General features: G+C 46.5%; 1 protein-coding gene across 2 annotated transcripts in view; it reads left to right on the top strand.

Moving 5' to 3' along the window:
• XPOT (exportin for tRNA) overlaps positions 1-25408 on the top strand; it is an 84127-nt gene that overhangs the window by 54751 nt on the left and 3968 nt on the right. Inside the window, exons 13-23 of one of the 2 annotated variants that reach the window (XM_044979142.1) lie at positions 559-703; positions 865-984; positions 1189-1283; positions 2555-2624; positions 3839-4077; positions 4678-4963; positions 5433-5444; positions 7737-7926; positions 11917-12033; positions 12132-12247; positions 12987-13034. In XM_044979142.1, coding sequence (XP_044835077.1) covers positions 559-703; positions 865-984; positions 1189-1283; positions 2555-2624; positions 3839-4077; positions 4678-4963; positions 5433-5444; positions 7737-7926; positions 11917-12033; positions 12132-12247; positions 12987-13034 — 1438 coding nt within the window. The remainder of the gene's footprint in view (positions 1-558; positions 704-864; positions 985-1188; positions 1284-2554; positions 2625-3838; positions 4078-4677; positions 4964-5432; positions 5445-7736; positions 7927-11916; positions 12034-12131; positions 12248-12986; positions 13035-25408) is intronic. The other variant, XM_044979149.1, reaches the window with a different exon arrangement.

Below are 25408 nucleotides of genomic sequence, written 5' to 3' on the forward strand. Positions count from 1 at the left end.
TCTGCTTAAATATTTTTAAAGCTAATAGTGAAAACTACCAAAATAATTGAGGGAGTGAGAAGCTTTGATAGATTGGTGCCAGTGGAAATGGGAGTTGCATCAAATATTGCTACTATCAAGGCTCAGTCTGAATAGATAATGTAGGGGAAAAAACATACCAAATTGGTCTTCCTCCTCAATCCTAAATAGCAGCTATGAGAAACCTACAGTATTCATATTGAATGCTCCTCTGCTGCTTCAACGATACTGCTATAATGGTGAAAAGAAATGCTGCATGTTTGTATATGTAAAAAATAATGCCGTCTAATGGCCAATATTTCAGGATGTCAGTGTTCTTATAGTCTTTCTTTGCCTAGTTAAAGTATAACTGATTGTTGTCTCCTATGTTTAATGAAACTGCACATCTGTAGTCTCTCTCCATGCCATGCAGTTCAAGGCACTTCACAAGAAAATACTGAGCAATATATCTGGCTACAAAATTGGTAGCTTGAGTGTTTCATGAAATTCCATTGGCTAATGTGACCTTTGTTGAAGCATAATCTCATGTCCGTTTTATAGGAATTGGCAGGCTACACGTTTTATGGAAATAGAAGTAGCAATAAGACTCCTGTATATGTTGGCTGAGGCTCTCCCTGTTTCTCATGGTGCTCACTTCTCTGGTGATATTTCAAAAGCAAGTGCTTTGCAGGATATGATGCGAACTGTAAGTATTTCAGCTGTAAGAGTTACTTAAATGTTTCACTATTTACTAGTAGTTTTTTCTTTTAACATGAAAGGCTCATCATGATTATCAGTACCTCACTAAACTGCAGTTATGCACCGTAAATGATTAATCCTAATTCCTTAATGCATTTTTTCCTACAGCTGGTGACATCTGGTGTTAGTGCCTATCAACATACATCAGTGACATTGGAATTCTTTGAAACGGTGGTTAGATATGAAAAATTTTTCGCTGTTGAACCTCAGCACATTCCAAATATTTTAGTAAGTTTGATCATTCATACAAAATTTTTCTTTATTTTCTCCAACTAGATAAAGTAAATATTGGGAAGGTTTCTTGTGTTTGGAGACTTTGTCCTTCCTTATCTATTTTCTGAAAAAGATAAAGATGATTTAAATTTTGTTGGATTGTTAAATTTTCAGCTTATGTACAATGAATACAAACTTAAATTTTTATTTTACTTGCAGATGGCATTCTTAGATCACAGAGGTCTTCGCCATACTAGTCCAAAAGTACGAAGCAGAACAGCTTACCTCTTTTCCAGATTTGTCAAATCTCTTAAGTAAGTGAAAGTTGTTTCAAATGGTGTGTCCAATTTTTACAAAAGAATTCCAGGTGATGAGAGAGCAGTGACTTCTTGAATTTTCAATAAAAGAAACGGGTTGAAATGAGCAGGAATGAAATGGTACACCATAAAAACACTTTTCTGGAAGACCCATTAGGCTTTGTAAAACTCAGCCAGTACTGCAGAGGATCTTAAAATGTGGACTGAAGCAGAGTTGTCTGAATTTGTAGAGAAAGGAACAACAGATGTGAACTCTCCCAATTCACCTCAGTTTGGTATCAACTCTGAAGTCTAATGATGGTGATATACCAGTCAATAGCACCTTTCGCTGCTCATCATCTTAGAGGAACCAGCCAGCAACTGTGGGCAGATCATGAGTGGAATTCCAGTATTAGTATCATTCCTCAGCGTGGCAACCTGAAAACAACTTACAGAAGAGTTAACCAAATTTTGAATATACATTTGTTCTCTTTAACCTAGTAGGCAAAACTTGTTCTGTATGGGGGTTATTTAATAATACAGTTAAAACTGTTCAATCTGTGGTATGATTAGTAGCAGGAAATCACATTGGTCCTACTTCTCAAGCACAAATATTGCACCTAAATGTAGGAAAACTCTGGAACAATACATCAGACATAGAAACCTGACCCTTTTTCAACTGTTAATGTAAGCACTTAACTGAACCCTGGTCTACACTACACACTTACATTGGTATAACGGCGTCACTGAGGCATGTGGAAAATCCACACCTCTGAGCAACACAGTTACACCAAACTTACCTTGGTGTAGATAGTATTATGTCAATAGGGCTTCTCCTGTCGACATCGCTATCTCCTCTTGGTGAGATGGAATACCTATGCCAACAGGAGAAGCTCTTCTGTCGGCATAGGTAGCAACTTCAGTAAGTGCTACAGCAGTGCAGATGCTGCAGCCTGTAAGTGTAGACAAGCTCTGAAATGAACAGGGCTGTTCCCACTTGTCAGCTATTTTTCCAGGCTCTCTGCAGACTCATGCAGACATCTCTGCATTCATTACATTCACATTTTTGAGGTTTTCCTCACAATCCTAAAACCAGAGACTTCTTTAAAATGAAAACTCTTATTCTGGAGGACCACACAAGAACATGAGAGGTTGCAGTTCACCATACTGGTCCAACTCAAACCCTAGTCTCTCCAACTTAGAGCAGGATTCTCTCTTGCAGTAATGCTAAGATTTTGCAAGTGGTGATTTCTAGATATATGTAATACTACTTAAATGTTTTTCTTCAGTAAACAGATGAACCCCTTTATTGAAGATGTTCTGAACAGAATACAAGATCTGCTAGAACTTTCTTCACCTGTAAGTACTTCTTATTTCCTATAACATCTCACAGATGAAGTGTGTGAATTTATATTCATCTGGGTGCCTAGGTACTAAGGCTCTAATCAGTAAGTACTTAAGTAAATTTCTAAATTTCTACACATGAGTAGTCCCATTGAATTCCTGGGATTTCAGTGAGGCTACTCATGATTAAAGTTAGGCACATGCTTCAATATCTTGTTGAATAGGGTCCTAGGAAGCATGGGCTTTAGAAATACCTGTGTAGATGAGATTTGTACCTATTGATGATCCTTTGAAAAATCTTTGAAACTGGCATGAGGTCTGCAAACAATTGCAACTCCTATTGATACTTCAGTTAAAGTGCACTGGTCTGTCAAAGGCACTGGAGAGGGAGATTGTTGTGGCCCTGAGTAGCTGAGGCCTGCACTGACATGAGAAATTAACACATGGCGGGAGGCCTCATTTCTTGGAGGATAGATTTAAGGAGGTAAACAGATTATTAGGTTGAAAACAAACAATGTTTATGCTAAATAAATAAATAGGCTAAAAAGGCAGAATGCCTGAGCAAGCTAAGATAAGAGGGAGAACACCAAGGCAATCCTTTACTAACAATGGACAAGGTACGTTAAGAATGTAGAGATGAAGTAACGAGGAGGTCAAGCATGGACAAAGCTTGCAGCATAGGGATTGTTTCCTGCAAAGTAACTAAGCCAATCCAGAAATATGTGGTGTAATATATAGTAGATACGTATATGAAGGAAGAGGTTTTCTGTGTAACTTTGGATGTGTGATGTGTCCTATACCCACCCCCTACGCTTGAGACTGAACAACTCAACAAAGCTTTGCTGTATGCCAAATAAAGGAACCCGAGTGACACAATCTGGGGTCCAACTGAGTTGTTTTTTGGATCCCAGAGATCTGAATGAAGTGTTCTTCCAGCACTGGATGTGGTAGTCTGGATAAACCAAGTGGAAGAGGTCTCGGAGGGAATCCCAACAGCCTGTATTTCAGACACTTCTATACTTTCTTCTAATTTATACTTAAATTCATAACTAAAACAAACTATTATATCTTAACTTTCCATTTTTGTGAAAGAATAAACTTTTTCTTTGGAGATTTCTCTTTACTCCTTGTCCTTCAACAATTCTCTTTGGAATTTTATAAAGATTTAGTAGAATACAGTTTCAGTAATTGGTGATTTATATATATTCTCTATCTGACTTTGACTCTAGGAAAATGGTTACCAGGCTTTATTAAGCAGTGATGATCAACTATTCATTTATGAGACAGCTGGAGTGCTGATAGTTAACAGTGAATACTCTGCAGAAAGGAAACAGGTTCTAATGAGGAATCTGTTAACTCCACTAATGGAGAAGTTTAAAGTGCTGCTAGAAAAACTGATGATGGCACAAGATGAGGACAGACAGATGGCACTGGCTGACTGTCTCAATCATGCTGTTGGCTTTGCAAGGTGGGTACAGTAAAACTTACTTGACAGGAATACATTGTTTTTTGTATTTAAGAGAAGTGTTTGGAATCAGGCTTGTCATTGCTTTTGTTGAATTTTTCTGCAAGCATTTATTGCCCAAAAATCTGTTTTTGGTTGGCACTCTCTCCAAACAGCCCAGAAAATCAGGGAAGGTACCTTTTTAGGAAAGAGTGTCAATAAAGGATCTAAGGTCTTCAGAATCCTTGAGTTTCATTGAATTTCTAATAAACCAAACACTTACCATTAAATGACTCATGAAACATCTTATGAAGAACTTCAGTTAAAATAAAGAGAATATTCTAGTGTTGTCCATTTTGGCACCATTTGCGAATTGTAAATTCACTCAAACTTAGATCTCAAATGCTGTGCTTTTTAGTGTGAAGTAAATTACATTTGGAAAGTGATTAAAAAACTTGATGCCCTGAGTGTTTGGCTCCCCATTTCAGGAAATTTTAATGTTTGAACAGTACATTTGCATTCTTAAATATCTAAATTAAGTCTTGTTCTAGATCTGCATTGTTGCTTTTTATTTCCATTGGCATGTGAGCTAATAGAGACCTTTGTGTTCATTTGCTTGCACAGCCGAACCAGCAAAGCTTTCAGCAACAAGCAGACAGTAAAGCAGTGTGGCTGCTCTGAAGTATACCTGGACTGCTTACAGACATTTTTGCCAGCACTCAGCTGTCCGTTACAAAAGGAAGTCATCAGAAGTGGTGTCCGCACATTCCTTCACCGCATGATTATTTGCCTAGAGGAAGAAGTTCTTCCATTCATCCCTTCTGCCTCAGAACACATGCTCAAAGATTGTGAAGCAAAAGACCTTCAAGAATTCATTCCTCTTATAAATCAAATCACAGCTAAGTTCAAGGTGTGAGTCTGTCAGTTTATGGAGTAGGAGGCTTCTAAACTCCTGCTTTCTGGCCTTAGAAAAGGGTCATTGTATGTGAAGGAACCTGAACTTCATAGAACTGTACTTCAAGCTTTCTTTTGTAGCTGTAAATGCCTTTTATTAGTAAATACCTGCTTGAGGAGGAGGAAAAAAACTTATCTTTTGGTAAATTGCCAAGAACTAAAGGGGTATTCCTTCTTTAACTGTAATTACCCCAGAAAAGCATCAGAAATAACTTGTTTTTTTTAAAGATACAGCTTTTGGATTTGGTATTTCGCTGCTTAAAAACACTCTTTTTATATTGACAAGAAACATACTTGTTTTCTGTGATGAAGTTAGTATTGAATAGGTAAAATCCCATAGTGCTAAATTTAATTTGAAAAAATGCTAATCACTCAACAGTGACTGAACCTGAAGTGAACTTTCTGTTCCTTTTTCTTTTTTGTAGCGAGATTTACGGGTATGTACACAGATATAGACATGTAAAAAATGCAGGTAGGTATGCAAGTTTTAGATACGGTGTGTGGATATTTAGTGGAGAACACTGGTGTACAGGAACTTCGTGCATAATTGTACAAAAATATACACTGGTACTTAATGCACTACTATACAAGATAGGTCCACAAATAGTGTAGAGTCCTTAAACACAGGTAGGGACATGGGTTTTTGGAGCAGAACTAATGTCTAGGAATGTATGCAGATGTGTTTGGTATGTAAATGAGATTGACAGAAACTTTCACTGTTGAATTGGAGAGCTTCTCAAACTGGCTGGTCACATTGTGCTGGCTCCTCATTTCAAATTGCTAAATTGTATTGAATGGAACAACTAAAATACGTTAAATTACTGGGCTAGTATTACTTTTCAATGTCAGCAATTGTTGTTGCTGCAAGAATGTTATGCATTCATGAATGGGAGGGGATATTGTCTTGTGGACCATCTGTATACAAAATTTGGCCCCAATATGAAAAAGCTTGAGAAGCCCTGTTGTATAGAATCTTTTAAACCTATCTTTCAGCTGAAGGTTTCTTGTTAAATATACTAAAAGGCAGAGTTTGGTGTGAAAATGAAAATACTACAGAGAAAAAATGTTAATGAGCTATCGTGGTATGGCAGAAATGTATACTATAGCATGGGGAATCTAGGTTCTGGAGCACTGTTGGGAATTTCACACTCTGAACTCTATGGAGTGATGGTGATGGGATGTAAAGATTATGGCAAGTTTTGGGAAGGTTAGGGAAAGAGTGTTTCCACATTGGCGTTGTATCCTGTTAGCTTTTCAGATGGCACTGATGGCAGCTCAAGATAGAGTACAGAGTTAAGTAACCATATGGGTGGGATAAATGATAAATAGGGATTGCCTGTTGACCCCAGTAAAGGCCTATGGCGGATTGAGGAAAAGAAGAATGAAATGTTGAGGTCAGGCATAATGGGGAAGCACATAGCCATGAAAAGAAGTAAACTAGGCAATTCTTAGTATAACTTTAGAGTTGATGATGATGATGATCCTAATTACATGCAGCTTTTTCTCATCTTGAATTGCTTTTTAAGTTTGATTAATCATCTCTCAGTAAGTGACTTAAATCTTCATAAACAGCTGGTATCTATAAATGCATAAAAACTGTGCCTAATTTTTTAAAAAACATAGTGCTAAGTAGGAAAATGACTTAAATGACTATGGTTTAATGGACAAGAGAGACAATATTTCACCTCCCTACCCTTCTGATGGTGTGCATATTTACTGTGTGTAGTGAGTATATATTATAGGCATGAGGTTTGAATGGATGCATTACTTAATAGTGTCAAAGCCTTGAGTCTTCACTAGAGTTCAACATTTGAGTGCTCTCTTGAGCTACAGTCTTGTATACCAGTTGTTATGGACTGCTGACTGCAGGAAAAACAAATTTGACACTCATATCATGTCACCAAAAGGTCCTCAATCTAACAATTTTTGAAAATTCTATTCTGCCAGCAGTCATGTCTGTCTATGAAGCCTCAAATTGGAGGAAATTAAGGTAACCTGATGACCTCTTACCTATTTTCAGGCTTTAACCAAGAAAACTGTTGAAGTTAAGGGTGTCACAGATGGTGACAGCAGTCGACACAAGAACAAAGAGTGGACTTCTATATTTTGAAATCTTTTAAAAAATAACTTATAATAAATTTTCTATAATTTAAATGTCATGATTTTGCAATCCAACATCTTGAGGCTTTCCAGGATTTTGATGCAAGTGCTGTTTGTATCATTGGAAGAATTGAAAATCTCCCTTTTCTAGAAGGATAAAGTTCCCACTTGACAATCTGCAGGGCTAAAATTGGATGATAAGTCTGTTGGTGCAGGACTATATTTCTCCTCTTGAACCTCAGTATAATTCTGGTGGAGGAAGGATGGGAGAATCTCACATGAGGGGTGGGGGAAATAGCCATTTCTCAGAAAAGCCTTCTTTTTTAAATACAGGTAAGCTGTCTTAAATGGCTCAGATTTGAAATATTAGACTAGTTCTTGAGGTGGATTGATTAGTGGTTAGCAGTGCATGATGAATGCTATATCATGGCTACCACTTTTACCTATGTGTTTATATCTACACTTGGCTGGTGCCTGACTATTTTTAACTTCGTTATGATTGAAATATTGGAAGTGACAACAAAAGCTAATTAAAATGAATCTCTTTTCTGTGCTAGATTTTTATTTCTAGGCATCAGCCTTTGTAATGAGCTGTCAGCTAACACGGTTTTTCCCCCCAACCTCTACAGACCCAGGTTTCCCCATTTCTGCAACAGATGTTTATGCCGCTACTTCATGCTATTTTTGAAGTGTTGCTCCGTCCAGCAGAAGAAAATGACCAATCTGCTGCTTTAGAAAAGCAAATGTTACGGAGAAGTTATTTTGCCTTCCTGCAGACGGTTACTGGCAGTGGAATGAGTGAAGTCATAGCTAATCAGGGTGAGCAATCACTCATGGGATCATACCATGAATCATTTTTACCCAATACAACAAGCAGTTTTGTTTGCCAAAATCATTAGCACAATTCCTGCTAAATGCTATTTAAATATTTAAGGTAGGATCAGCTGCCTTAAATGGATTTTACTTAGTTTTGGCTATCTAAACAAGAATTCTAGTTTGTAACATTTAAAAATACAATATGAATAAACTATGTATAGTGATCATTTTGGCAATGTTTTGTGACTTAAAATTTGTTTGAGTGGTGGAGTGAGATTTCAGACAAGTAATACAAGCACGTCAAATGTTTTTTCTATGGAAATACACTTTGCCAGCTATATTAAATGTATCACTTATGACCAACTGTTGTATGCAATACATAGTTACAACAGTGAGTAACCTTGCCCCAGTACCTTTTATGGTCTTACAGCTCACTCTATGCCAACTATGGCACATCAATGGGCAGAAACTAGAGCGCCTTCTTCCTCTACCTTGGTTCCCTTCTAGTAGCATCTGTTTTCGCTTCTGCCCCTGATGTCTGAGGTTCATTTTGACTCACTGGGTGTCTAGTCCATACCTGTTTCCCATCATTAACAGACAAATAAAAATTTGGGGTCACTTGCCACTGAAAGCAGTTTCATATGTTCTGTTGACTTAACTGGTGCAGAATCTGTTCAAACATTATTTTGTTAAATGGAGCTTTAGCAGGTTGAGAGAAGAAATTCATGAAAAGCTTTAGCTTTTCATCTAGGCAAGACTACAAAAAGATGCACTAATATGGGATAAGGAAACCAGTACATTTATTAGAGGAAGAGGAATAAACATGAAGATGACATTTTTAGAGGAAAAATGCAGGTGACATTTACTTAACTTTATTAAGATCCTTTGAAGTTCCTCAGTCTAAGTATATGGGGCAACGCAATGGGAAAAATTTGTTTTTGACACAAGTATCACCATACATGTTGGAAAGAACTAGAATATTGCTGCATTTAAACTAGCTGTACCAAACAGTGAGGAGAGGTAGAAATGGGGGATGGGCAGGGCTGTGCCAGTTGTGAACAGCTCAACGAAAAGCTCTGCTAAACATGCATCACGGGTCAAAAGAGAACAAAACGTTAGAATGCTTAAAGGCTAGGATAGCAAATACTGAAAATATTTTAAAATTCCATTGTCAATCACCTGGATTACTATGTTCAGCTCTTGTTACTGACTCTAAAAAAACCAAACAAATGAGAGATCCAGAAATAGGTGACAAAAATGAGGCTCAGAAAGACTTCCATACGAAGAGACTGAAAACAGTAGATGTGTTCAATTGATACAAAATAACAAATGGAATGGAGAAGGTAAATCCTTGTTCTCTTGGCTTTACCTTTCTCATAATACTAGAACAGGGAAACAAATATAACATTGAAAGGCAATAAACCAAAACCCAAGGACAGGAAGTACTACTTATACAGTGCATGATTAACCTGAGGAATATATAGCTACCAGATTTATTGAGGCCAAGAGTTGAGTAAAAAGTATAAGACCCTTACTAATGAGAACATCTACAATTGTTAGATGATCAAACCCTTGTACATCAGAGTGTAAGCCAGCAACACGCTGGTGTTTAGGAAGAAACTTCTGTGAATAGGCTATTCTGTAATTGTCACTATGGGGCTACACATTCCTCTGAACACATGGTACTGAGCACTATCAGAGACCGGATACTAGACTAGGTAGACCACTGGCCAGATTCAACATGGCATTTTTGTTAAGCATAAATGTAAGATTGGTCGCTATAAATGGTTTTTTTGTAGCAAATGCTGTCAAAAGACCTTTACTTCAGACAACATGCTGGTGAATTTTCCCAATGTCAGCTTTTATAAATTGTCTTTCTGTTTTCTTTCCCCACTCCCCATGTTCAGTGTTCTGACTTCAAACAGAAAGGACTTATTAGGCAGGTGTCATTTTTCATAAGTATTGAGACATGACATCACCTTGGGTACATGTAACTTTTACCCTTATAATTTTTCAATTTCCTTCTTCTTAGAAGTGAAATTGGCTCACTTTATAATGGCCCATTTCACATAGCTACTTTGGAACTGGTGAACTTTTTGAACTGATAGTTTTAATGCTTTCAGAAGAAATCCATCTCCCCATTGATATCTAGTTAAACTTTGCTTCTTTGGGAAGGATTTTTTTTCAGTTGTCTTAGCATCTTCCTCCATGGGAACTGTCAACATTTCCACTCCAAGGGTTCTTGCAGGTTCAGGGATTTCTAGAGAGTTCAGTTAAAAATGTACACTTCAGCAGATTATATGTTTTTGTAAAAAAAAAAAAAAAAAATACATAAAATTATCTTATTATATGGGTCTGGCAGTCAGACAACCATAGAACTTGTTACAACAGTACTTTCTATCAAGACCAAACAAAGTTCTTATTTTGTATATTAGTTTGCCAGTGTATTAATTAGTTTTTTCAAAAGCCAAGAGGAATTTATTCTATGACTATCTCAGCAGCTTATAATCTTATTTCTATCAATCATAAACATTTATTACTGATAAAAACATGATGAACCAAGATGTTGCTGGAGAATATATTTTATAGCTATGTTATAAATTATTCCATAGAAACCTCAAAAACAATGAGGAGTCCTTGTGGCACCTTAGAGACTAACAAATTTATTTGGGCATAAGCTTTCGTGGGCTAAAACACACTTCATCAGATGCATGGAGTGGAACATATAGTAGGTAGGTATATATACAGAGTATATGAAAAGATGGGAGTTGCCTTACCAAGTGGTGGGGTGGTCAGTGCTAACGAGCCAATTCAATTAAGGTGGAAGTGGGCTATTCTCAGTTGACAAGAAGGGGTGGAAATCACTTTTGTAGTGCTAGTGAGGCCCATGTAAACAAGGTGGCCCTTTTCAAACAGTTGACAAGAAGGTGCGAGTACCAGCAGGGGTAAATTAGTTTTCGTACTGACTCATCCACTCCCAGTCTTTATTCAGGTCTAATTTGATGGTGTCCAGTTTGCAAATTAATTCCAGTTCTGCAGTTTCTGTTGGAGTCTGTTTTTTAAGTTTTTTTTGTTGAAGAATTGCCACTTTTAAGTCTGTTGTTGAGTGTCCAGGGAGATTGAAGTGTTCTCCGACTGGTTTTTGGATGTTATAATTCCTGATGTCAGATTTGTGTCCATTTATTCTTTTGCGTAGAGACTGTCCGGTTTGGCAAATGTACATGACAGAGGGGCATTGCTGGCACATGATGGCATATATCACATTGCAGGTGAACGAGCCCCTGATGGTGTGGCTGATGTGATTAGGTCCTATGATGGTGTCCCTTTATTAGGGATATATACCTCTACCCCGATATAACGCGACTCGATATAACACAAATTCAGATATAATGCAGTAAAGCAGTGCTCCGGGGCGGTGGGGCTGCGCGGTCCAGCAAATCAAAGCAAATTCAATATAACGCGGTTTCACCTATAACGCGGTAAGATTTTTTGGCTCCAGAGGACAGCGTTATATCAGGGTAGAGGTGTACTTATTTAAGAATAAATGGACACAAATCTGACCTCATTGTGTGTATATATACCTGCCTACTGTATGTTCCACTCCATGCATCTGATGAAGTGTGTTTTAGCCCACGAAAGCTTATGCCCAAATAAATTTGTTAGTCTCTAAGGTGCCACAAGGACTCACTGTTTTTGCTGATACAGACTAACATGGCTACTACTCTGAAACCTGTCTCCATAGAAACCTGTTTGTCATTTAAGTTTGCAGAATATTTCCAATTTGTCTATATGCTGTTATAACATTTTGTAAATTGAAAATCACTTTTGAAATCTTTTCCTCTTTAAATAAGAATTACATAACAAACTGTTTTGCCCTTTTGTGTGATGCAGTCTCAAAGGCTTAAAAAATTAGGTCTTCTCTGTTCATGCTGGAGAACTCAAGTTAGTTTTATCTTTTATACTAAAAATCTAATTTACTGTAATCTATTGTAGATGCAGAGAATGTGGAACGTGTGTTGTTCACTATCATCCAAGGAGCAGTGGACTATCCAGATCCTATTGCACAGAAAACATGCTTTATTATTCTTTCTAAACTGGTGGAGCTTTGGGGTAAGTTCGCATTAGTATTCTGACAGCTTTATGATCTGTAATTGTTGGAAGGATAAAATCTGAACATTGCTTCTTCTTTTTTTTTCCCCCTCCCGCAGGGGGCAAAGATGGATCAGTAGGTTTTGCAGACTTTGTATACAAGCACATTGTCCCTGCATGTTTCTTAGCACCTTTAAAACAAACTTTTGACTTGGCAGATGCACAGACAGTATTGGTACGTACTATGAAATATTTATTTTAACATACACATGAAAACTTTTAGAAGTTGAAATATGCATACAACAAAAATTGATTTGACTGATAAAACAAAAGCTTTCATTTATGTAAAAAAATTACATTGGTCATTCTTTTGAGGTTGCCTAATTCTGCAGGATCTCCTGCACTTAGAACTCAAGTCGATTTCAATGAAAGATCTGCATGCAAACGACTGCAGGACAGAATCTCTAACATAAATGTATGGCAGGGGTGGCCAACCTGAGCCTGAGAAGGAGCCAGGATTTACCAGTGTACATTGCCAAAGAGCCACAGTAATACATCAGCAGCCCCCCATCAACTCTGCGCCCCCCCCCCACGCTCCCAGCACCTCCCAACACAGCTGATCGTGGTGTGCAGGAGGCTGTTGGGGGGAGGAGTGAGGGCATGGCAGGCTATGGGGAGGGGGTGGGAAGGGATGGAGTGGGGGCAGGGCCTGTGGCAGAGCTAGGGGTTGAGCAGTGAGCACCCCTGGCACATTGGAAAGTTGGCACCTGTAGCTCCAGCACCAAAGTTGGAGCCTGTACAAGGAGCCGCATATTAACTTCTGAAGAGTCGCATGTGGCTCCGGAGCCACAGGTTGGCCACCCCGATGTATGGTATTAACAAAAGTTAACATTCAATACTAGTTACTGACAAGAGTGTGTTTGGATTGAAATCTTAAGGTTTTGTTGTTGTTGTTTTGTTTTTTTTCCCTGCAGGCTTTATCAGAATGTGCAGTGACGTTAAAAACAATTCATCTCAAAAGGGTAAGGCTTGTAAAACTCTGTGTAAAACTAAATGCATCTCTTAAAGGTGTTTCTTGGAATTAAATTAATCTCCAGAAGCTAGTAAGTGTCTTTATGTAGAGAGAAGAATAAGATTAATTCCAGGGGAGTTAACAGAAATCACTGACTGGAATGGATGTTGTGTTTAACTCCAGAAGTTTTGTTCCTCTTTATGTTGTAAAACCTTTCAAGTTGTCACGAAAGAGCTGAATTTGTATGTTCAAAAATTATTATTTAAATAGAGTTTAATCCAGTGGTGGTGAATTACTGTTACTCAGTACAATAATTACACCAAGTGCGAGGAATCTGTGGTTTTGAAAGAGTTGTATTCTTTGGAAGATCTCTTCACTTAAAGTAGCTTCATGCTGTAAAGTCACTAAAAATGGCATGTTCTTCTTTCAGTGTTTGCGCATGTCCATTCCATGTTAGTTGTACGCATGTTGTGTGCATCATCGCCAGAGATTTTTCCCTCAGTGGTATCTGTCGGGCCAACTCTAGTGTCCTCTGATGTTATGTGCTTATGCACCAGTATAAGGGGCACTGCTGGCCCCACCTCCTTCTTACCACCTGTGACAGTTGATGGAACAGCTCTTCTTGCTTCAACAAGGCGTTATTCAGTGGGTTTATTAGTCCGTTTAGTAGTAGCGTAAATAGTATTAGTAATAGTATCAGGAAAAAGATCTTGGAGTCATCGTGGATAGTTCTCTGAAGATGTCCACGCAGTGTGCAGAGGCGGTCAAAAAAGCAAACAGGATGTTAGGAATCATTAAAAAGGGTACAGATGTGGTCTCCTCCCCTCAAAAAAGATATTCTAGCACTAGAAAAGGTTCAGAAAAGGGCAACTAAAATGATTAGGGGTTTAGAGAGGGTCCCATACGAGGAAAGATTAAAGAGGCTAGGACTCTTCAGCTTGGAAAAGAGAAGACTAAGGGGGGACATGATAGAGGTATATAAAATCATGAGTGATGTTGAGAAAGTGGATAAGGAAAAGTTATTTACTTATTCCCATAATACAAGAACTAGGGGTCACCAAATGAAATTTAATAGGCAGCAGGTTTAAAACAAATAAAAGGAAGTTCTTCTTCACGCAGCGCACAGTCAACTTGTGGAACTCCTTACCTGAGGAGGTTGTGAAGGCTAGGACTATAACAATGTTTAAAAGGGGACTGGATAAATTCATGGTGGCTAAGTCCATAAATGGCTATTAGCCAGGATGGGTAAGAATGGTGTCCCTAGCCTCTGTTCGTCAGAGGATGGAGATGGATGGCAGGAGAGAGATCATTTGATCATTGCCTTTTAGGTTCACTCCCTCTGGGGCACCTGGCATTGGCCACTGTCGGTAGACAGATACTGGGCTAGATGGACCTTTGGTCTGACCCGTTACGGCCTTTCTTATGTTATTAGTTCAGATAGTTAGTCCCCCTCTCTTAGCATAGAGGGGCTCTCTTCGCCGCTGGGGCTGGGCATGTGCCTTCTGTGGCAAGCCTATGCTGGTGAGTGACCCGCACTCCCGTTGTCTGAAGTGTCTATGAGAGGCTCACATATGACAGTGCTGTGAAATCTGTCAGGACTTCACATCTCGTACAAAGAAAGGCTAGACTGAGAGCTAGTCATCTGAACACTTCAGCTTTGGTGCAAAGCGCCCCTCCGGCACTGCATGTTTCTCCGCACCATTCTCCATCTCCAATGCTGAGGAAGAAGCATAAGAAACAGCAATCCAAGAGAGGATGCCTCCCTGGTGCTGAGCAAGGACAAATGGGGATGGCAGCGGAGTGTGTCGCGTGTCAGGCCGCTCCTCTGCCTCTGGCGGCACTGTCAACTCCATGCAACTCTCAGGGGTCCTGTGTGCAACCTCCTGCCGACACCAAGGAGTCATCACAGTGCCGACCACGTGGAGGCCTTTGCAGTGGCCGGTGACTTACTATCACTCCCAGTACCCCGACGGCACAACCACCAGATCTGATGAGCATGACTAGCAGAAGGGAGCATGGGGCTCCGAGCTTGTACTTGGCACTGGGGCCCTCTATCATCTATGAGGTCTGGCATTGGTCCCTGGACCCTCAGCACCGACGGGAGGATGCTTCTTCGGAGTCGGAAGTGAAGCCCTACACCCAGTCTAAGCCTCCATCGCTACCCATCCTACATCCCGCTGGACCCCCATGCAGACTCCCACATTGGTATCTGGCCTGGAGGACAGTGGCCGATGCAGGTCCAGTGGCCGTTCTGAAATCTGTGGGGATTTCTCCTGTTCTGGGACTGCCATCCCATTGGTCCTACTCAGTTGGATCTGAGAGGAAGGCCCATGCACTGCTCCGCTCAGCACCTTACCCCAATTCCAATACCAACATGCAAGATGTGGGCCCAGGGGACATAATCAGGGCAGAAGAAGAGGCGGAAACTCCCCCTCTTGCTCAGACCTCTTCCTTCTCCCCAGATGAGGGAGGTGCTGAGCAGCTCACTGCTGCAAGATGACTTTAGAGCTCATTAGGAGCTTCTAAAGAGGATAGCTACTAACTTAGGGCTAGAGGTCAAGGTACTCAAGGAATCTTCACATAGCCTCATTGATATTTTGGCTGCAGCAGCCCCATCTAAAGTGGCCCTATCCATTAATGAGGCTGCTATGGGTCCAGTCAGAGCCCTATGCAGGGGCGGCTCTAGCCATTTCGCTGCCCCAAGCACGGCGGCACGCCGCGGGGGGGCGCTTCGCCGGTCCCGCGGCTCCGGTGGACCTCCCGCAGGTGTGCCTGCGGATGCTCCACCGAAGCCGCGGGACCAGCGGACCCTCCGCAGACATGCCTGCGGGAGGTCCACTGGAGCCGCCTGCCGCCCTCCCAGTGACCGGCAGAGCGCCCCCCCGCAGCATGCCGCCCCAAGCACGCACTTGGCATGCTGGGGCCTGGGGCCGCCCCTGGCCCTATGGCAGACCCCATCGTCTCTCCCTCCCACCTCCAAACAGGGTAGAGAAGAAATGCTATGTACCAACAAAGGGATATGAATACTTATATTCTCACTCCCCTCCCAGGTCCCTAGTGGTTTCAGGCCAATGAGAGGGACAGATAAGACCAGACAAGCGCTACCCGCAAGCAGGAGGACTCAAAAAAGCTACACTTGTTGAATAATTTTTTCTGACAAACAGACAAACAGGCGGGTTACAGCTTTGTGTTTCTAACCAATAAGCCCTGTTTGGGAGGTACGATTACAATATGTGGGACTGTATGGCAACATTTAAAGACTTGTTGCCTCAGGACTCTAGGCAAGAGTTTTCCACCCTCTTAGAGGAAAGAGAGAACGTAGCTAGAGCCTCACTCCAGGTGGGCCTGGATGCAGCCGATGGGGCAACCAGAAAAGACGGTTACTCACCGTTGTAACTGTTGTTCTTCGAGATGTGTTGCTCCTATCCATTCCATGTAGGTGTGCGCGCCGCGCGTGCACGGCTCTTCGGAACATTTTTAGCCTAGCAACACCGGCGGGCCGGCTGGGCGCCCCCTGGAGTGGCGCCGCTATAGCGCTAGTTATATACCCCAGCCGGCCCGTCCGCTCCTCAGTTCCTTCTTGCCGGCTACTCCGACAGTGGGGAAGGAGGGCGGGTCTGGAATGGATAGGAGCAACACATCTCGAAGAACAACAGTTACAACGGTGAGTAACCGTCTTTTCTTCTTCGAGTGATTGCTCCTATGCATTCCATGTAGGTGACTCCCAAGCCTTACCTAGGCGGTGGGGTCGGAGTGAGACGTGGCAGAGTGCAAGACTGCGGAGCCGAAGGCTGCATCGTCTCTGGATTGCTGCACCAACGCGTAGTGGGAGGCGAAGGTGTGGACAGAGGACCAGGTGGCCGCTCTACAGATGTCCTGAATGGGGATATGGGCCAGGAAGGCGGCAGACGAGGCGTGCGCTCTCGTGGAGTGAGCGGTAAGACGGTCAGCTGGCACCCCAGCCAGCTCATAGCAAGTTCTGATGCATGCGGTGACCCATGAGGAAATCCTCTGAGAGGAGACCGGCTTGCCTTTCATACGTTCTGCAACCGCTATGAACAGTTGTGGCGAACGCCGGAAGGATTTTGTCCGGTGTATGTAGAACGCAAGGGCCCTGTGGACATCCAGGGTGTGCAGCTGTTGGTCCCGACTCGAGGCATGAGGCTTCGGGAAAAAACCGGGAAGGAAAATGTCCTGATTTACATGGAAGGCTGACACCACCTTAGGGAGGAAGGCCGGATGAGGCCGAAGCTGGACCTTGTCCGCATGAAAGATGGTGTACGGAGGACCGGCCGTCAGGGCCTGGAGCTCGGAAACTCGCCTTGCTGAGGTTATGGCGACGAGAAAGGCTGTTTTCCACGACAGGTGGAGCAGTGAACACGCAGCCATGGGCTCAAAGGGGGGTCCCATGAGCCTGCCCAAGACCAGATTCAGGTCCCAGGGCGGAGTCGGGGGCCGCACTGGCGGGAATAAACGCTCAAGACCCTTGAGGAAGCGGGAAACCGTAGGATCGGAGAAGATGGATCGGTGACCGACGGGTGGCCTGAAGGCCGATATCGCTGCCAGGTGCACCTTTAACGATGAGACCACAAGACCCTGCTCTTTAAGTGACCAGAGGTAGTCCAGTATCGTTGGGATAGGGACGACGAATGGATTCAGATTTCTCTGGTCGCACCATATGGCGAATCCCTTCCATTTGGAGAGGTAGGTTGAGCGAGTGGAGGGCTTTCTGCTCTCCAGCAGGACCCGCTGGACCGCCGCCGAACAGGTCCGCTCCGCGTGGGTTAACCACTCAGGTACCAGGCTGTCAGATGGAGGGACTGCAGGTCCGGGTGGCGGAGCCTGCCGAAGTCCTGCGTTATCAGGTCCGGCCATAAGGGCAGAGGGATGGGATCTCGTACCGATAGCTCGAGCAGCAGAGTGTACCAGTGCTGTCTCGGCCAGGCCGGAGCGACGAGTATGAGGCGGGCTCTGTCCCTCCGAAGCTTGAGAAGCACCCGATGTACGAGCGGGAACGGAGGAAAGGCATACAGTAGGTGACCCGTCCAGGGGTAGAGGAATGCGTCCAACAGGGAGCCCGGGGCGCGACCCTGGAACGAGCAGAACTGGTGGCACTTCCTGTTCTCTCTGGAGGCGAACAGGTCTATCCGGGGAAACCCCCACCTCCGGAAAATCGTGTGAACCACATCTGGGCGGAGGGACCACTCGTGGGACAGGAACGACCTGCTCAGACGGTCGGCCAGCGTGTTCTGCACCCCTGGAAGATAGGACGCCACTAGGTGAATGGAGTGGGCTATGCAGAAGTCCCACAGTAGCATCGCCTCCGTGCACAGCGGAGAAGATCGGGCTCCACCCTGCTTGTTGACATAAAACATCGCCGTTGTGTTGTCCGTCAACACCGCGATACAACGCCCCTGGAGACTGGGGCAAAAGGCTTGACAGGCGAGGCAAATCGCCCGGAGCTCTGACATTGATATGGAGGGAGAGCTCTCGGGGCGACCAGAGGCCTTGGGTGTGCAGGTCGGCTAGGTGCGCTCCCCACCCCAGCTCTGACGCATCCGTGGTCAGAGTGGCGGATGGTTGAAGAGGGCGGAAAGAGACTCCGGCACACACGACTGCTGGGTCCAGCCACCAAGTGAGCGAAGCGAGGACTGGCTTCGTGGGCGTGACCACCATATCGATGGAGTCGCGGTGGGGCCGGTACACTGACGTGAGCCAAATTTGAAATGGGCGAAGGTGCAACCTCGCGTACTGAGTGACGAACGTACACGACGCCATGTGGCCTAGAAGGCGGAGGCAGGAACGCACTGTTGTTCGCGGGAAAGCTTGTAGGTCTCGAACGAGAGAGACCAGAGACTGATGCCGAGGTTGGGGCAGGCAGGCCCTGGCCAAGTTGGAATCCAGGACCGCACCGATGAACTCCACTCTTTGCGAAGGGGTCAACATCGACTTCTCGGCATTTATCATGAGCCCTAGACTCTGAAACAGGGCTAGGACCGTGGCCATGTGGGACGCCACCAGTTGGCGGGATGGTCCTCGGACTAGCCAGTCGTCGAGATAGGGGTAGACATGTATCCGACGACGGCGGATGGCCGCGGCCACCACTGCCATGCACTTGGTGAATACCCTCGGCGCTGTAGAGAGGCCGAAAGGCAGCACTGTGAATTGGTAGTGTGTATTGTTGACAACGAAGCGAAGGTAGCGCCGATGAGGAGGGTAAATGGCGACATGAAAATACGCGTCCTTCATGTCGAGGGCGGCAAATCAGTCTCCCGGATCCAGGGAGGGAATGATAGTCCCCAGGGTTACCATGCGAAACTTGAGCTTGACAAGGTATTTGTTGAGCTCTCGGAGGTCGAGTATGGGTCGTAGGCCTCCCTTCGCCTTGGGGATTAAGAAATATCGGGAGTAAAATCCCCTGCCTCGCATATCGCTCGGCACCTCCTCTATAGCACCCAATCTCAGCAGAGACTCGACCTCTTGTAGGAGGACTTGCTCGTGAGAAGGGTCCCTGAAGAGGGACGGGGTGGGTGGGTGGGAGGGAGGGGGCGAAATAAACTGAAGATGGTAACCAGACTCTACCGTGCGTAGCACCCAGCTGTCCGATGTAATCTGGGACCACGCCGGGAGGAAGTGGGAAAGACAATTGAAAAATAACGGGGAAGGATCCAGAGGAGAGACTGATGGGCCGTCCTCGGGCGTCCCATCAAAACGCCTGCTTCGGCCCTTGGGGGGCCTTGGAAGGCGCCTGGGACTGGTTACGCCGATTGCCCGAAGGTCTACGGCGGTTCAGTCTGCCCCTGCGTGTATTATCCGGCCTAGACCTGGACTGATTGAACGGCCGAAAGGGCTGCTGCCTGAAAGGCCTCCGTTGTGTCGCAGGCGTATGCATGCCTAGCGTACGGATGGCAATGCGCCCATCCTTAAGGGTCTGTATTCTGGAGTCCATTTTCTCCGAGAATAAGCCCTTGGTATCGAAGGGCAAGTCTTGCAGAGTATACTGAACCTCCGGTGGCAAGGTGGACGATTGCAGCCAGGAGATCCTTCTCATTGTCACTCCCGATGCCAAGGTCCTGGCTCCGGAGTCTGCAGAGTCCAGTGAGCCCTGAATAGAGGACCTGGTAGCTTTCTTGCCCTCTTCCAGCAAAGCTGAGAACTCCTGCCTGGAGGATGTTGGAACCAATTCTGTAAATTTTGAGAGGGCTACAAAATTATGTAGGCATAGCGGGCCAGGAGAACCAACTGATTGGCTATGCGTAATTGAAGGCCGCCAGCCGAATATACCTTCCGGCCCAACAGGTCCATCCTGCGCGCGTCTTTGGACTTAGGTGCAGGCGCAGGCTGCCCATTTCGCTCCCGGTCATTCACCGACTGTACCACTAGGGAGTCCGGGGCCGGATGGGTATACAGGTACTCGTACCCAGTCGGGGGTACCGAGTACTTCCGCTCCACTCCACGGGCAGTGGGAGGGATGGACGCCGGGGACTGCCAGAGTGTGGTGGCATTTTTCTGGATCGTCCGAACAAACGGTAGGGCCACTCGCATGGGGGCCTCCGTTCCGACCACATTAGTGATCGGGTCCTCGTCCTCGATGACCTCCGCTACCGGGAGGTTAACAGCTTGTGCCACCCGACGAAGGAGGTCCTGATGGGCACGTAAGTCAATCGGTGGGGGATCGGATGACGAGGATCCCGCCACCGCCTCGTCGGGCGAGGAAGACGAGGACTGGGCCTGACCAATAGGCAGAGGCTGAGGCTCGTCCATGGGGTGTGAGGTCGCCGTCTCCACGGGATGTTCCGTCTGCACCGGCGGCGGTGGAACCTCAACCGGAGGCGATGGAGGGGGCCTGCTGACGGTGGCTTCCGGCACCCCATGGTCAGAAGGCCCCTGTCGCGGGAGGAAGGGGGAGCCCTGAGCCTCGTGACCAGCCCAGGGGGTCCAGAAACCCCATTGCTGGGGACCCAGGTCTTGTCCTTGTGGGTCCGCACGGTAGTCTGCACCGCTGCCGTCGTGTGAAGCGACCAACGGTTGGCGGGAAGGCCACGGGGGGGCAGAGGCGCTCAGAGACTGCGCCGTCAATGCCACCAGTCTATCCGTGGACGGTGCCGGGTACCGGTGCCGATCGTCTCGGTGCCGGGAGCGCGAGCGGGACCTTCGACCGCGAGAGTAGCGGGAGGTCGACCGCGATCTCGATCGTCGTCGACGGGAGCGGCTTCGCGAACGGCGTCGGGAGCGGTGCCGGGATCCGGACCTTCCTCGGTGCCGACGGTCCGGAGAGCGGGACCGGGACTTGGAATGCCTCCGGGAGTACGACCGGTACCGCGATGATGAGCGGTACCGGGACTGCGACCGGCGCCGGGAAGGAGAACGGTACCGGGATGGAGACCGGTGCTGTGACCTTGAACGGCGGGAAGGTGACCGTCTCCGGGATCGGGACCGGGATCGGGACCTGGATCGCCGTCTATCCCGTTTGTCAGGGGTGGCCGGTCGTACCATGGCCGGTTTGCCCACTGACGGAACAGCCCGCACCGGCGGTGCCGGGGGCCGGAGGCTCGGTGCCTCTGTTATCTCTGTGAGCTCCCTCGCCGTCGAGAACGTCTCGGGCGTGGACGGGAGAGGCAGCTCGACCACGGTTTGCACCGGGGAGCGCGGGGGTACCGGACTCGACGGCCCAGCCGGTGCCGGAGTCGACGGTACCGCGCACGGTCCGTGCGCTGTCGAGGACGGTGCCGAAGGCGGCGCTACTGGCTGCTGGACCGATGGTCTCGGCGTAGCAGTCTCTACAGCCTTGGGCTTAGGCTTCCGTTTCCCAGATGGTGAATGGGAACGGTGCCGGGGCTTCGGTGCCGGCTGCTTCTTAACAGTCTCGGTACCGGACCGGCCGGGGACCGCTGGAGCACTCCGCACCGAGGATGACGCCGGAGCCGGAGGAGTTGGCACCGCAGGGGTAAGCGCCGACTCCATAAGGAGCTGCCGCAACCTAATGTCCCGCTCCTTTTTCGTTCGCGGCTTGAACGACCTGCAAATGAGGCACTTGTCTGGTCGATGTCCCTCGCCGAGACAACGAAGGCAGGCGTCGTGGGGGTCCCCAACTGGCATATGCCGCTGGCAAGCCGCACAGGGCTTGAATCCCGGTGTCTTGGGCATGCGCCCGCACCGGACGGGAAAAGAGGGGCTAAGCCCCCCTAATTCCCCCTAATCTATCTACTAACTAGTCAACTAACTCAGTTTAACAACTAACTATATACACTAAATACAAACTAGAACCAAGGTGAGCTAGGTAAGTGGAGGACGACAAGCACTCCACAGTTCCAACTGGCCGTCACGGGCGGGAAGAAGGAACTGAGGAGCGGACGGGCCGGCTGGGGTATATAACTAGCGCTATAGCGGCGCCACTCCAGGGGGCGCCCAGCCGGCCCGCCGGTGTTGCTAGGCTAAAAATGTTCCGAAGAGCCGTGCACGCGCGGCACGCACACCTATATGGAATGCATAGGAGCAATCACTCGAAGAAGAACGATGGCTTCCACAGTGGTCATGGAGGTAGTGCTCATGGCTTCAATTCTCAGGGCTCCTATTGGCAGTTCAACAACTGATCCAAAACCTCCCATTCGAGGGTACTTCTCTTCTCTCAGAGCAAACAGACACAAAGCTCTATGGTCTGAAGGACTCCAGGGCTAACCTCAGATCCGTGTTCAGAGCAAGTCCGCCAGGTCTTGCTAAGTAGTAGGGAGCCATCTACTAGAACTACTTACCTGACCAGGTGGAAACATTTCTCGGTATAGTCTTCCCAATGAGGTCTTTCTCCAACTCGGTCTTCCCTTCAATCTGTATTGGAATACCTGTTCCATCTGAAACAACAAGGTCTGGCCCTCGCATATATCCAGTTACACCTACCAGTGATCTGAGCCTTCCACCCTCTGAGCTACAAAGTCAGTCTCGTCACATGAGATGTCCATTCACTTTCTTAAAGGCTTATAAAGGCTTTACCCTCAAATTTGTGAGCCAATGTGAGATTTAAACCTGGTCCTGTAAAGACTCTCAGGGCCTCCCTTTGAGCTGCTAGCATTGTACCCTCAGCCATGGGTGGCGGGTGGAGCCCTCCGTTTGGGGAGGCTAGCCCCGGCTCCACCCCTTGCTCCCTCTCCCCTCAGCTGGAGGAGCCCCGAGCCAGCCAGAGCCCTGAGCCACTCCCTCATCCTCCCACCCGGAGGAGCCCCAAGACACCCCCTGCGGCTGGAGCCCCAAGACACACATGAGACCCCCCCCGCCCCAGCTGGAGGAGCCTCGGAGCCAGCTGAAGCCCTGAGGACCCCCCCCCCCCACACACACACACACCTGCCCAGAGGAGCCCGTAGCTGGCCAAAGCCATGAGCTCCCATGCCCAGAGTCCCAGGCCAGCTGCAGCTGCGCCATGCCATGCCTCCCCTCCCCAGACCCCAAGCCGCCTGCGGAAAAGCATGCGTCTCTCTTCTCTGGAAGAAGCTTTTGCTGTGCCCCATGCAGGTTCCAGGGTGGCTGAGGAGGCAGTAGCACTTACCGCCTCCTCAGCCGCCCGGAACTTGCATGGGGCATAATAAATCAAAAACTTTCCCGCAAAACCCCCAACTGGGGGGGTCCAGTGACTGCAGCTCAGCCTCCTCATACCTATTATGCTCGCTGCCCATGCCTTCTGCTGTTTCTCTCCTGGAAGGTCGCCTTCCTGGTAGTGATTATCTCAGCCAGAAAGGTCTTGGAAATCAGGGCCCTTACATCAGAACCACCATACACAGTGTTCTTTAAGACAAGGTTCAACTGTGCCCCCACCTGGCCTTTCTTCCAAAGGTGGTTCCATAGTAACCAGGCCATTTTCCTGCCAGTTTTCTTCCCAAAACTGCACAAGAATTCAGAAAAACAGCTGCTTTACTCATTGGATATTAGACATACAGTAGCCTTCTATATTGAGAGGATCAAACTGTTCCATGTATCTGCACAACTCTTTGTGCCAATAGCAAAAAGGATGAGATGCCTACTGGTCTCAGCCCAGAGAATCTCATCCTGGATAACCTCCTGTATTTGGGCGTGCTACAAGCAGGCAGGCAGCCCACCTCCTGCTATCTTAACAAGTCATTCGACAAGAGCTCAGGCCTCATCAGTGGCATTTCTGACCCAGGTCCTGATCCAAGATATCTGCAGAGCTGCAACCTGGTTGTCAGTGCATACCTTCTCTGTTCACTACACCATCACCCAGCAGGCTTGAGATGATGCCAGGTTTGGGAGAGCCGTGTTGCAATCCGCATCTCCATGAATTCTGAGCCCACCTCCTTGGTACTGCTTGTGAGTCACCTAACGTGGAATGGATATGAGCAAGCACTTGAAGAAATAATGGTTACTACCCTTTCCATAAGTAGTGGTGTTCGAGATGTGTTGTTTGTGTCCATTCCATGGCCCGCTCTCCTACCCTTTTGTTGGAGATAGCCAGCAAGAAGGAACTGAGAGTGGTGTGGGGCCAGCAGTGCCCCCTTATACTGACGCATAAGTGCGCGGGCACCAGAGGGTGCTGTAGCCCAGCGGTCCCCAACCTTTTTCGCACCAGGGACCGGTTTCGTCCTGCCCCCCAGGGCGGCATTTGCCGGACCTTCCGCAGTCATGCCTGCGGGAGGTCCACCAGAGCCCCGGGAGCAGCGGACCTCCTGCAGGCACGACTGCGGAGGGGGCGCTCGTCCCACGGCTCGGGTAGACCTCCCGCAGGCATGACTGCGGACGGTTCGCTGGTCACGCGGCTCGGCTGGACCTACCACAGGCACACCTGCGGAAGCTCCACTGGAGCCGCGGGCCCCGCCGGAGACATGCCGCCTAGGGGTCGGTTCGCGGACCGGTTCCTAAGAGGGTCCGCGGACCGGGGGGTTGGGGACCCCTGCTGTAGCCGGCCCAACAGATATTGAGTGAAAAATGTCTGGCAACAGTGCATGCAGTACGTGCACATCTAATGTGGAATGGACATGAGCAACACATCTGTATGAGCAACAGTTATGGAAAGGTTAGTAACTTTTTTTTTCTTGACAGATCTATGTATTCGGTGTCAGATACGCAGGTTTTAGTGACTAAAATAAGCTTTTGCTATTTGTTACTCTTGTTCACAATGCTGTAAAGCCAACATAGATATGTGAGAATTATCTGGATTCTCTTTCTTATACCTCACAAACAAACAAACAAACACAAAATTGTGTACTAAGTTCCAACTACGGGGCTAATAACTGGTGCTTGTACAAACCCATTTGATTCTTTTTGCCTCTTCTAGATGGCAGATTGAATCCTTGTTCTTGAACATAGGGAGGTACCTGGTAAACACTGAAAAAATACCCTAGTGAATTGGAGGCACCTTTTTTGGTAAATGGCCACGAAATC

This window comes from Mauremys mutica, chromosome 1, assembly GCF_020497125.1.
Source record: "Mauremys mutica isolate MM-2020 ecotype Southern chromosome 1, ASM2049712v1, whole genome shotgun sequence".
Lineage (NCBI taxonomy): Eukaryota > Metazoa > Chordata > Testudines > Geoemydidae > Mauremys > Mauremys mutica.